The sequence below is a fragment of the Acartia tonsa genome, chromosome 12 (genome assembly GCF_053477335.1).
Source record: "Acartia tonsa isolate MP-2025a chromosome 12, ASM5347733v1, whole genome shotgun sequence".
NCBI lineage: Eukaryota > Metazoa > Arthropoda > Copepoda > Calanoida > Acartiidae > Acartia > Acartia tonsa.
The window spans coordinates 30623935-30638430 of record NC_137271.1 but is presented as its reverse complement, the minus strand read 5'-3'; the positions used below and the strand labels follow the sequence as shown (position 1 = coordinate 30638430).

The 14496-nt window shown below is 31.8% G+C and overlaps 1 protein-coding gene across 1 annotated transcript in view; it reads left to right on the top strand.

Moving 5' to 3' along the window:
* The window catches only part of LOC145333550 (glycine receptor subunit alpha-1-like), a 70228-nt gene that overhangs the window by 29917 nt on the left and 25815 nt on the right, over positions 1 to 14496 (top strand). The window contains exon 8 of the mRNA XM_080178713.1: positions 9722 to 9811. Within this exon, the coding sequence (XP_080034839.1) occupies positions 9722 to 9811 (90 nt within the window). The remainder of the gene's footprint in view (positions 1 to 9721; positions 9812 to 14496) is intronic.

Below are 14496 nucleotides of genomic sequence, written 5' to 3'. Positions count from 1 at the left end.
GCATCGTCAATAACCAAAAAAATCTTTTAGTAGCAGACAATAATTTTATGTATAACTAGTGGCTTCGCCCCTAGCCTCTAGGGGCTTCGCCCCATGAGGTAATGGAAAGTCAACCCTCCAGAATAATTTTATAGTTATATTTTCAAAAAAGTTATTCTTTGCCGAATTACCCTTTGGTAAAATTAAACCCAGGTTGTGCGCCGTATGCACAAAAATTTCAATTCATAAAAATTAAACCCAGGTTGTTCACCGTATATCTCGTACGGGGTGAGCATAAGCGAGTACCCTGTATGCGGCGCAAGCTCTGATAGTCCCACTGATTGGACCACATATACACAAAAATTGAAAACTCTCCTCTGTAAATTTTATTTAATACCTATAATTGCAACAACTTTTTAAAGATGTCAATTTTTAAAAGTTACAAAAAGCCCAAAAAAAATTTTTGGTGAAATTTTTTTTTTTTTGGGGGGGGGGGTTCATGGGGGCTTCGCCCCATGGTGCAGTGGGGTTCCCCCAACCCAATTACTGGTTTTTGTTTACAAAAATAAAATAATTTTTTTTTTTATTTTTAGGGGGGTTGTGGTGTCCCACCCTCCTAGAAAATAGCCTAAAACCACCAGAGGACCAGTAGGTATATTCCCAGAAGAGTAGAGACCTTTGTTCAGCAGTTACTGAGATTTTACAAAAAATGTAAAAAAAAATTCTAGGGGTGGTGGTATTTTTAGTTTTTGGGGGTGTTGGGGGTGTCCCACCCCCCAGGAAAATAGCTTAAACTGTTTTTAACCTATTTTTAAAACATATATCAAAAATATACTATGACACCAGTAGAATTAAACTGCAGAGCCTAAATTTGAATTAAGTCCCCAATAAACTTTTTTGAGGGGATTTAAAAATTAATTTTACTGTTGCTGTGGTCTTTTTTGATCAGAGCAAAAGGTCTTTTTTTATTTGAGTAAAATTCGTAGCTTTTAGAGTGTTTTGCTTCATATATATAGTATTCTGGTATAGAGTAAAATTAGGCCTTTTGATTTCATCTAAATTAATTCATTAAAAACTTAATTCTTTACAATATATCAATGAATTAACTTTATCGTGCTTGTTTTCCATCACTTATTTAAAACACAAAAAAATTGGCTGTAAAGGGTTAAATAGTGAAAGATGACAACAAACGTTTATGCAATACAACAAATTTTTTTTGTCACATATACAAATATGATAAAATATAAGATTATTCAAACTTATTTTTTTAAATATTTTTAAAAAAGCATGTATCTTTTATGTGTATAGTTTTTTATTCTTTTCATTTTAATTAAATAAAAATTATTTAACTACATTGGAAATAAGTCACTTTGTGAAAACACTCTTTTTTGAATTGTAAAAAACTGAAATGAAACGAGACTTATAATTGGTTTAGACTTCAGAATAATATGTTTTATTTTAATGTTAAATTTCTTCTATATAAATTATTGTTTTAGAAAAAAATTATTTGCATCGAACAGAGTAGAGTTTTTATTATTGTATTGATATAATCTGAATCACATCAAATTGTTCTGTAAGAAACAATTTAACCCCAAACTAAAAAATGCTTTTGCTTCCATCAAAATGATCACAGCAACATATAAAATTGATTTTTAAATCCCCCCAAAAAAGTTTATTGGGGACTTAATTCAAATTTGGGCTCTGCAGTCTGATTCTACTGGTGTCATAGTATATTTTTGATATATGATAAAAAAATAGGTTAAAAACAGTTTAAAACCATCACAGGACCAGTAGGTATAATCCCAGAAGAGAAGAACCCAATCAGTTCAGCGGTTACTGAGATCCTAAGCTTCAGACGGACAGACAGACGGACAGACGGTCAGACGGTCAGACATTATAGATGACAATATAATGAAAAGGACTGTCCATTAGAAATTTTTTAAATTTTAAGCATACTATATATATTAACAGAATCAAGATATATCCAATGCCATTTAAAATTCTGACCTCCAACTATAAGGTTTCCGCCCGTTTTTTGTGCTCCTTTATTGGCGACCTGTATAGTTTTCTCTCCTAGTTTTGCCTCCAACATCGCTATATGTCGCTTACAGGATAGAGGTTAAATTTTTCGATGGGCTCCAATTGCTATGCTTCTACATAAAATCCGAACAGAAAGCAATTGTTATATGAATAAAGTTAAATTTATACTTTTATTTCTTTTTTCCTATTGTACAGTCCTAATTGAGAGTACAAATACAAGTTTTAGATTTAAAATATAGACATAGTAGATCTAGATGGTCAATCTGGCCTCTTATTCCGTCAAACTTAACAATGAGTTTCTAAGCAGACAAAACCTTTCTGTTTATTTATACATATATAGGATTTGTTCCATTAATACACATGATATTTTTTTCCCTATATAATTTCCTGAAAGTTATTCTATCATTAGAAATTAAACTATGCATATCTGACTTATATTTGTTTTCTCATATGTTTCCCTTTTAACGAAACTAAAGAAAATGCTTTATCCTAAGCTTTATCTGTACATTTTCTAAACATTAGAATTACCTGATTATTCCTCAACTGTTTTCCTGTTGACTGATTTATTGATTATGTATCTAGATTACATCTAACATTGAAACAATGAGCACCCAATAATAAAATATTTACACGTAGTTCACCATATTGCAATGGATATAGCAAAAGTGGATATATTGACAGGGTAAAATGTGTCGTAAATTTAGGTTGCTATTAAACAGGGATATAAAGGAATATAAGACAAAGACAAATAAATAAATAAATTGATGTATACCCCCAATGATGCTACACAAAATAACCTCTGTTTATTATAATTAGTGGTTAGAACTAGGGTTGGGCCGGATATCTGGCCATCGCCGGATATCCGGTAAATATCCGGTTATCCAGCCAAATTACCGGATATCCGGCCGGATAACCGGCAAAATTACTACATATTAAAGTATCAAAAAAGGACTTAGTCCCTTTCATGGCAACGCACCTTAAGGGGCGATTTCTTGTATTTTTAAAATTGCTTTTAAAAGGTTATTTTAGGTTAGGTTATATTTGGTTAGGTGATTGCCCCACAGGGTTAAGCATTTGGCCCCGCAAGGTTAAAGTCCCCCACGAGGGGCTAGAAATAGGAGGGAAGCTACTGTGAAAATACGAATAATTGCTCCTTAAGAGGCGTTGCCACAAAAGGAACTATACCTGCAAAAAATTTCTTCATTAGCTGGTGTTTTATATTATACTAGCGGCTGAGTCCCTAGTATCTAGGGATATTAGAAGGGACATGAAAGTGCAGATAAATAACTTAAAACCTTACAACGACTTTTTTTGTATGAAAATTAAACAGTAGTCTAAAATGAGGTTTAAATTGCAATATGGGTCCCTGAAGTCAAGAACTGAGAAATTTTCACGAATTTTCACGGTTGTTGACATTTTTTACATCTCAAAATCTTCCCCGTTTCACTTTGTTGGAGTACTACGGCCAAGCCATTTCAGACAGAGCACTCTAGTCTTTTCTAGTGTCTTTACTTATGTATCTAACAGTATCCCCAGCAAGTTGCATAACTCTACCTCACCTACAGATGGGCTGAGTTCAGATTTAGTGGGCCCTAGTCGAGAATCCAGATTAAACCACCAGCGCATTTGGAATCTGCCTTGTTGTACATATGCGAGGCCAGCTTGGTGTACACGTCCATCTTCGTCCAAAGATTTTTTTTGCTAAAAGGTCGTTACCTACGCTTTTTAGAGTGGGGTAAACGTCCTGATTGGTCAAGTAGTTTTGACGCCTCGATTTATGTGCCACACCCTGTATATCTTCATGTCATATTACAATTTTTTTAAAATCCGTTGCCGTTTACCTACCAACTGTCAGTTTGTGGTTGGCAGCTGCCAAGTACTGCTGCCACTGCAAAAATTTAAGTTTTGATATTTCTAATATAAAATTTACATAAAGATAAACATATTCAGAAAAAATTGTTCTTCTAGCTTCAATAATAAGAAAATTACAGCCATTTAAGATTAAAAAAACAGAGATTCTGTTGAAAAATATAAAAAAATATATTGCAGGATATCCAGCCGGATAGTTTCAATATCCGGTATCCGGCCGGATATTAAAAATGGCCGGATATCCGGCCGGATATCCGACCACACCAGAAATCCGGCCACACCGGATATCTGGCCCAACCCTAGTTAAAACGTTTGGACATTCAACTTTATGAACCAATCAATCAAAATTCAGTAAAATCACCAATGTTGTTTTACCAACGAATAAAAAAACGTTATTATAAAATAAGACTAGTATAATAAACAGTCAAATGGCCCCTTCCTCCCTTCTAAGATGGTACTCATTTATTAGTCGGTTCGTTTATCCAGTAGGAGGGGAGGGGATAAGGCCAAGGATGTGTATTGTGTGTTTCGTTGTTTTATCCAGCTAACAGTAAATTTTTCTAAAGGTGCACGAAAATCTGGTGCAACATCCATGTAATAATAGACCATTTACCATAGTGGGTCTGTTTTAATGCTAAAAATTGTATCTTCGATAAAACAGGTTTTAAGCAAGTATGGTGATTGTGAAATAGGGTTAAATAATTAATTCGCTTGTTGGTTATAGCTAGCTGCATTATGACATCTTGCCCAGAAGTCTTGTTTCCCCCCTCTGTGTGTAATTCTCTTTGTTAGTAGCGAAGCTACTCTATAATTTGAAATGTCCGTCTGTCCGTCTGTCTGTATGTCCGTATGTCCGTATGTCCGTATGTCCGTATGTCTGTCTTAGTTTGGGGGAAACGTGATTTTCTCGGCTCCTATAAAAGATAAAAGGCTGACATTTTTTGACAACATTCCCATTATCAAGGAGCACAATTAACTATAAAACATCAATAGCGATAGGACCGCTTTTTAGCAGGTTTTAGGCTATTTTTGTATTTTTCACATTTTTCTCCATATCTTTGGTGTTTATGGTCCGATTTCCAAAATTTTTTCAGTTATAGAATCAGAATTAAATTTTCTGTCGTTTCAAGAAAACAACTCTAACGTTCAGACTGCCTTTGAGCAGGTTTTAGGCTATTTTTGTATTTTTCACATTTTTCTCTATACCTTATGTGTTTATGGCCCAATTTCCAAAGTTTTTCAGTTTTATATATAAAAATTAAATTTCCTTTCATTTCAAGAACACATCAATGGCGGTCAGACTGCCTTTTTGCAGGTTTTTGGCTATTTTTATATTTTTCACATTTTTCTTCATATCTTTGGTGTTTATGTTTTTTTTAAATTTTTGTAGTTAAAAATAGCAAAATTAAATTTCCCGTTGTTCTGAGCATCCAGTATGTAATTTACTTTGAATGTCAGTCTGTTAGTCATAGTACTGAAATATAAATAAATATTAAGAAATTAAAAACAAATGTTGAAAAGGTTTCGTGATTTTTTCCTAATATACATGCTTTTGTCAACTTATATCTAAATTCTTATTTAATTGTTTATGCTTCGCTACTTATGGATGTTGTCATCCTTGTTTGTATTATAAATGGGTGTTGTTAAAATATAATTGATTAAGAATTACATTGAACCACCTAGAGCATGTTTCCTCACTAACTCCATGCATTGCCTCTAGACAAGAGCAATCTTTATCTTTATGAAGGTTGACAAGAACAGCTCCTGCAAAAGTGTCAGCTTGATAAGGGTGTTTTCCATCCATTGTAGGGATCTCATATTATTGATGGAAATCTGCTAAATGTTGATAGTCCATTCCATAGTGAGACTTAATATCTTCTAATCCAAACATGAAAGGAAATATGAATTTATTGTAGGAGTGTGACAAATTTCTTTGCTGGGGATAAGGATCAAACTCTGAGTCAACAGGTTTAAATTTACATTCGCATTGGGGAAAATTCGTCTACATTCTCTGTGGGTAAATGAGGGTGCTGCAATTATAATTTCTTGAATAAATCAATAAGGTGGAAGTTTCTATCCCAGTTGGTCAGATTATCCTCTGCAGTTTGGATTGGAAGGTATTCTGGTCTAAAAAAAAACATTTTAACATGCCTTAATTAACTTTTTTTTTCTTCACTACTTATGGGTGTTGTCATCTTTGTTTCTAAAAATATTTTGACCTGTTCAAGCTTGTAAATTGATCTCATTACTAAAAATAACCTTTATAATTAAAAAATAATTTATATAGAGCATATAAATGTATATGTATTACTGTATAAAAATGCAATATATTGTTATATTACCAAGAAAAAAAGCTTGTGAGTGAAAGAGAAAGGATGTGCATTGACTTACCCCAAATGTAACACACACCAACAAATTGCAAATTATTGCTACAGCAAAAAAAAGATTATTTTTTACTCTTTTTTAGTGGTGAAGTTATTATATAATTCACTTTGTCTGGCCTTCCGTTAGTCTGTCTGTAACGTTATGGGGAAATATGATTTTCTCGGCTGCTATTAAAGATAGACAGCTGAAACATTTGCACATCTAATCAAAACATTGTTTTGACCATCTGTCTCTCTGTCATGGTTTAAAAGATGTAAACATAATTTTTCTATGGTTTATTTATTTTTTTCTTGAAAATTTTGCATATCATCTATTTTTTTATTGTTTTTTATGAGAACTGAATATCTTTTTTATAACTTACTCTGCATGTTTGTCCATTCCATGATCTTTTTGTGCTTCTCCAGAATGGATGTTGTCATCCTTGTTAGAGGCTATTTGTCTTCTTGAATACAAAGCGGTAATAACAATATGCGGAATGGATATTACACCGAGAGAAAGAGAGAATAGTAGAAGTCATACACAGGGGAGATATTAAACAAAGTTATTCAAGAAAAGTAAAAGTTTTTTTTAAAAGTAGGATTGCAATATTTTTTATGGAAATCATATTTGTGCTATTCATTAATTAAAAATTTCAATGCTGTAATAGTTATTTCTCGCATCGTATTATAAACAGCTTTCTGCGGATATAGAATGTACTTAAAAAACTGGTTTTAATCTTATGTTTGTACATTTTTGTATACGTAGAAAGCTGGATATAATACGTTGCTAGACATAGTTTTTTTGTATGGATAAAAACCGGTTCCTATCCACCGAATAAATACAAGAAAATAACTTTTGGCTTCGTTTATGTAGCATCTAGGGCAGTGCCGTTCATGAGGGTTGGAATTGAAATTGTGCCTTAGGTACCCAAAATATATATTCGGAGATGGAAAATTTAAGCTCCATTGTCCTCTCCCTCCTTGGAAACTTCCTACTTTATTTGAGTTATCTTGACACATATACTATACTGACCCTTCAGTCTTGTTATTCCTTTTATTTCTTTTATATAACCACGGAAAGGTGCATATATTCAAAATTATAATATCATTAGGGATATGCCAACAAAAGAGAATATATCTTTAACTGGTTCGTTGAGCGATAACTGCTCACAAAGGTTCTGTTAAACTAAGATTTTTACTCGTTTGGATTTTTATAAAGAAAAGAATTTTGACTTTATAAAGGGATTTTAAGGACATGCAGGAAAGCTATCCTTAAATTAGAATATTTGTTTGTAAAATTTCCTTTCTTTCTAGTTTGTATAAAAAAAACTATCAAATTATTTTAAAATTTCGTACATTGCCATTAAATAAAAAAGTTTAGGGTGTAAGGATGGGGAAGGTGTTTGTAACAAATCCAGATTTCAGTTCTTCAATTGATTGTTCTTAGATAAAAACCAATTTTTAGCTAGATTAAAAGCAATTTATTAAAAATGTATAACCTTAACCTTTGGTGTTTGTTTTATAACATTTGTTCTTTAGCATCATCTTACAATAACCAAATTATCCAACATAATTTTGTTATTCAATTATAGGCGCTATCAAACAAAGTATTTTCATGAGCTCTACCTCCCTCCTCCGGCCCCTTTATTTTAAAATAAACATAAAATAAGGGGTTTGCTAATTTCTTTATAACTTGATGTAAGGATAGGTTATGTTATTTTTAGTACTGATATAGGAAACCGGAAGTAGAGGCCCAGCTGGAGTTAGGAATAGAAAAAAAATAATCCCCCTCCCCCCTTATTTCTATTTATTTCCAAATAAGGAAGGGTGGGGGTGGGGGGGGCGGGGGGGTATCAGTGATCAACTAGCTACTCGTGGAAAAGCTTCCATATATTAGCTACATATGTATGTATATTGTATATGTATATATTATTCCGAACCTTATATATTTATTTTTAAATTCGGCAGTTTCCCTCAAAGTGCCTAGTTGAGAACAAAACCTCCCCTATTTGAAATAATGAGGGTGTGTAATTTTTTGCAATGTCTAACCCTGCCAGACCCTACAGGACGACTCATTTTCCAATATAACCTATCCTAATTTGGCCTATTATAAAGTTATAAACAAACATTTTGTTTATAATAATAATTAAGAGACAACAGTCAAAGGCTTTGCTAATATCAAGTTGACTAGAATTTAATATTTTTTAACAATCTAATACTGTTGGAGATGAAACAACTACGAATTAATGTTTGTTAGCATTTAATTAATGAAAGAAATGTTTTAAAACTAGTTGAAAAAAAGATGCTGGTAAGCCATGAAAATCTTCATATTCAACTTAAAAAGCAGTCGATAAATCATCATTTACCATAAATTAAAGGCCGACCAACAAACTTTATATTTATGCAGTACGGCTTTGCTGTAGTTTATATCAGGCGTCTACAGGGATAAGACAATTGCCGATAAATTTGAGTACATCCTTAATGATAATAAACAAAATAACCCCCTTTTGTAGACTACAATTAGTGGTTGAAACGTTTGGACACTCATCTTAAGGAACCAATTATCAAAATTCCACAAAGTCAATTTAAAGACATCGAATATGAAAACGTTATCAGAAAACTTTGGAGACTGGTGTAATAAACTGCCCAAAGTCCCCTCCCTCCGTGAGTTTATATGGAGAGAGGATCGAGTGGTTTTGATGGGTTAATTATTTTCTATTCATTCCAAACATATATATTTCCAATATCTATTTATCTTTTTTAGATAGACAACTCTATAAGTATAGTAATTACGAATTCCTATGGGAAGGGTGAACGTGCCCTCCCCTAAAATAGTTACAAAAATTTTCTAGAGCTATAAGAAGCTTAACACGAAAGAAACATACACATAAAAAACACCCTTTTTTAAACACCAAACTAGAAATACTATTAATATTTCCTAATAAATCTCAATTTTTCCATTTTCTTATTGTTGCTGCGCTGTCTATGGAATACTTGTATTTGTGTTTGATCATATTTCTTTTCTTGGAAATAAAGCCAGTGCAATTAAAAAAGAACGCTCAAGTATGAAATAAGCGAAACCAAAGTACAAAATAAGTAAATTTAAGCAAAAACAAAATATTTATGTCAAATATCATCAATTATTTAGTTATCTATGACAACTAAAAGCAATGCATCTCTATAATCAAGTGTTCAAAAATGCAATTCAATGTTATTATTATTAATTTTGACCAAAATAACCTCAATTTATTTTATGTTTTTTTCTTAAAAAATCTATTTATTTTTTGCATTATATGACTTTAACTATTTAACGGTCCTTTTCATTGCTTAATTAAACAAATAATTATTATTGATGATTATTTGAGTAACTTTATTTATTTTACTTATAAATTAAGTACACTTTTATAACATGTACTTAATAAGTACAACTTTCTCTATCTATTTATATATCTATCTATCTATCTATCTAGGTGCTGTACACAGTATCTACAGAAGTTATTCTTGCCTGCCCAATGAAATTCAGTGCATACCCACTTGATCATCAAACATGCAAATTTCTGGTAAGGGCTTTACCTATTATCATAAGGGGGGGGGGGGTAACATCGGGATAAACATGTTTGGTCCGGGTGAAAAAAATATTTGCCTCGCTACGCGTTCTATTTTACCCTTCCAAAACTTTAATAACCATATTATGAGACTCGTATCACCATCCCCTTAAAAAAAAAATTATTGTTAATAATGCACTATTCATAATGAATAAAATTTATAAAAATTATCGCATTTCATCAAATGCGAATAGTTGAGTTAGTTTACCAAATTAAAAACTTTTCATTTAGTCAATTTAAAGTTTTGGAATATTTAAGAAATTTCTACTGTAGGTGATTTGAATCTTTATTTTACCCCCTTTATAAATTAAGAATAAATAATTTGACAGTTTAAGGCCTTTTTTTTTTAAAAAAAAAAAGGCATATGGTTTTTCTTTCTCTGCTCCAATACCATTTTTAAACCATCAGGTTTTCATGTAATTTTTACGGCCCCTGGACCTTCAAAACTGTAGTCTTCAAAAACAAAATTTAAAAATCCACGGCTATATATTTCGGCACTTTTTATTCTTCTGTTTATTTTATAACTTAATTTTGAAATAAAAACTACTTAAACTGTTATTAGTTTAATAAAAAATACTCTTATATATAATTCATTTTTTGCAAACATTTGTTGAAAAATTAAATTAGTTTTGTATAGTATTATTGTTGAAAACCAATTTAACTTTGAGTCATTTTACACAAATACAGACAATTGGAGTAAAAGTTTATTTTTTTGTTTTAGAGTTTTATATTCTAAATCTCTAAAATATATGAAACTGAAATTGCCTTCCACACAAAAAATTATCCAAAGATAGGAATATTTTTTTTATAATTTGAAGAATTAAATGAATTTATTGACCATTATCTTGTCCCTTAAGGCCTCTGCTCCCACTGGTCCTTGCTTTGCTTTCCGAAATGTTAAAGTATCTTTTAATGGGTTTGGCTATATATAACATTTTTATCAAGACTACATGTATGCCATAATAATTTTATACACATCTTGGTTTTTTTTCTTCATGGAACTGAAGAGGGGTGGGTAAGGTAAGGGAAGGAAAATGGGATGGGAGTTAAGGGGAAATATTAGAATTGTTTTTCAGAATATCATTTCCTTTTCCCTCGGTTTAATTAAATGTTATGGCCGTTTACGGCCTAATATTTTATAATAAAATTTTTGCTTTAAACTATTAACGCAAAGTTTTTTATAATCTCAATTGGCAAAAACCATTACAAAACTATGCAGTGTTTAAAAATGAAACTATAGATGGAAGAGGCAGTTTGTGCATTAAAGTAAAATAATAGAGAGGGCAAGAGCTGTATTAACTCTGCCCACAGGTCTTTGAAATTAGCTTATAGTGTCGGAAACATAAACACAACCCAGTCCCGACAAAAAAAACAGAAAGCAATTAGCTAGTAGACGCAAAAGGTCTCAAACACTTAGGCCAGGTAGTTGTATGGATTATACACCTATACTTATACGTTTATTGTTTGTGCTGTGGTAATAATTTGCTGATACATTTTTGTGGTAATGATGGGCCAGCATAATTTCTCATTACACATCTGTCTAGCCCAAATATTCTGCTAATGCATCACTTAAGTGTGTTCTTACAAAACTTTACAGCTTTTTGTAGCGCATCTGCTTCATAAGACAAGTTAACTTTTATGTTCAACAAGACGTCAGAAGGATTAAGTATCTAAGCATAAATTAAAAATAAAGGGGAGGGGGATGATTTTTTTCTATGACTAGCCCCTGCGGGGGCTTCCCTATTCCTAAAGTAACAAAACAACCATTGAAAACTACCCTCCTCCTTAGTTTTGATGTATTCAAAGGTAGGAAGGGGGGGGGGGGAGATGGGACTCTTTTGCTCAATCAAGCACTTTAAGCGAAAACGCTGAATTTTGTTTTATGACTTTTTTGGTACAATTTGTTTATATTAGTAGCCCAAAATTAGCTTAATATTTTTCTTATTAACTGTAAAAGTTTTAATTTCTTATGGTTCTATATTCTTAGTCCAAAAAGGTTCTTTTGTGTGATTATAGAACATCATTGTTTAAGACCGATCCAAAAGACTTTTATAGTAGTAAAATAACATCACTTTAGCATGGTAATATTATGGTATAAATATACAGATTATGTTAACATCTTTATATCCCATACATTTTATACCATTTACATTTATGCCTTAACCCAGAAAGAGAGAAATATTCATTAAGAGTACTTTATATATTATCTAGTGGCTTCTCCCCAAGCATAGAGAGGATGGGGGGGGGGGGGTCAGAAAATAGCTTTAAAATAGCCCAAGATATTTATCAATCCTTATACTAAAGTAACAGGATGTTTGTCTGTTTGTGTATCTGTGTTTCTGTACCGAAGGATCTCGCTAACCGCTGAACCGATTGGGTTCTCCTTAACAGGATAGGTCCCGGGAACGTTTATAGCTATTTTGGGGGAGGGTACAACCACCCTCCCAAGAGAAATCACAATAAAATCGAAAAAAAATTTAATATTCCCGCCGCATAGTGTCGCGAGCATAGTGGCGCTGCGTAGAGACATAAATTTAACAGCTGATTTAACATAGACAAATTATTTCTCAAATTAGATATTTAAAATAAAAAAATAGCATTTAATGCCACTAGAGGCCTCTAGGGGCGTAGCCGCCAGTAATATGCATAATGTATCTAATTAATATTTTTTGCCAATATAAAGGCATATAGATTGTAGACTTAAATCCTATTATAGTACTAATTTTATTGTCTGAAGCCTAAGATTTCAATAACTGCTGAAATGGTGGAGTTCTCCTTTATAGGGAAGCTACACATATGTCCACTGATGGTTTTAGGCCATTATATTTAAATCTTTATATGGTTTAAAGCTATTTTTCCAGCCCCTCTTCCCCTTCCCCCCCTCGAATGCAGAGCCCTCAGAGGCTAGGGGTGTAGCAGCTAGTACATCATACTGCTCGATGTTCTTTATGCCTACTTCTAGGAATTCTCCTGAGACACAAGCAATATCGTTGTCTCCAAGATATTAATAATAAAGAAAAAATAGAGAATAAAAAATTATCTAAGAAATTGTTTTTCAATATGAAGGAGAGGGAGGGGGGGGGGGTAGGGATCTAAAGTGATAAGCCGCAATGGCTAATAAATTGGTGGAGAATGTACATCCCTAATGATGATATATAAAATTATCTCAGTTCTTTGAAATGTTACTAACAAAAAGTATACTTTCCTTTGAACCTTGCAGAAAATTTAAATTTTATAGCATTAAATCTAGTCATATAACATTAGTTTTAAGCCTAGTACATTAAAAATCTTCTTATAAGAGAAAAAAAGCAAACATAAATAGGAAATCTGGCAATAAACAGTATTTTGGTTAATTGAAACTTTTCTATCTCTTAAATGGCTTGATTGGTCCACAAATTTCGATAAATGTATTTTCTAGATGCTACGGGCCATCCACTGTTAAAAATAATTTATCAAATAGGCTTAAATTTTTGTCAACATTCTGGTACACTTTAAAATTTCCAAAATATATAGCACTAAATCTTTGCTTTATAAACTGCTATTTCTTCAATAAAAATTGTGTAAGCTTGTTGTTGTTCCGCTACAAGTAAAATTGTTTGTCCTTGTTTTAATCTGATAAACATGAAAGTATTTCCCAAGAGGCTGATTCAGAATTTAAATACATTAATACTCTCATGCATATTAGATTTTCTTTAACAAGGATAAATAGCTTCATAATAAGAGGAGCTATTAAAAATTTTTAAAATGGCTAATATTGGATTTTGTTGGTTAATAAATTGATTATTTTAAGTTGCTAGGTATTCTCTTTTTTATTTAAAAAACATATATTTAAACTTTTAAAATCTGTTATTGGAGTTTGATTGGTTGTATCGCACTTGTATTGTACATACTTTTCAACCAATAATTTTCATAAACAAAAGGTATAATTTAGTTTTTCATTATTAGGGATGTACATGTAGTTATCGTTCATTGTCTTAAACCTGGTTGTTTATATTTTAAGAACTTAGATTAGATATAAAACATAAAATAAAGCAAGAAATTGAGCTAAAGTTCTTGATTTATTTTCAATCTCTTTGTGCCCTGTCTTCCACTTAAAAAATATTAGTCTATCTTAAATAGCAGACAAGAAAATCACATTTCCTCCATAGTATAACAAATGTAATAACAAATAGACAAAATTAATTAAGAAGTAACTTTGCTTCTAAAAACTGTTTTATTAACTATAGTGATATTGTTACTGTTTAATCTAGAGTACAAAATGTGCATATGGAAAATCTCATAAATGATAACTGGAGTACATATTTTAGACCCCCCCCCCCCTTTAACCTTTCTCCTAACCAAGATATTGAATACTTGTATTTCCTATGAAGTAGGGACATTTTTCTCAACCCTTAACAGTTCAAAATTCAAATTCTTTAATTCAAAATTACGGTCACGTGAGCAATTTAAATATTGTAGGAGACATAGAGAATCAGCAATTGTAGATCATACCTGGAACCTGAAATTGACTTACGACTTAACACCTATTTTTCCCTAATATAGGATATTTTAGTATTTGGGCCATATAAAATGCATTATTTAATTTTTAGAAATTATTTTACACTTTACCTGGATGACAATGCCAGAAATGATGGCTTCCT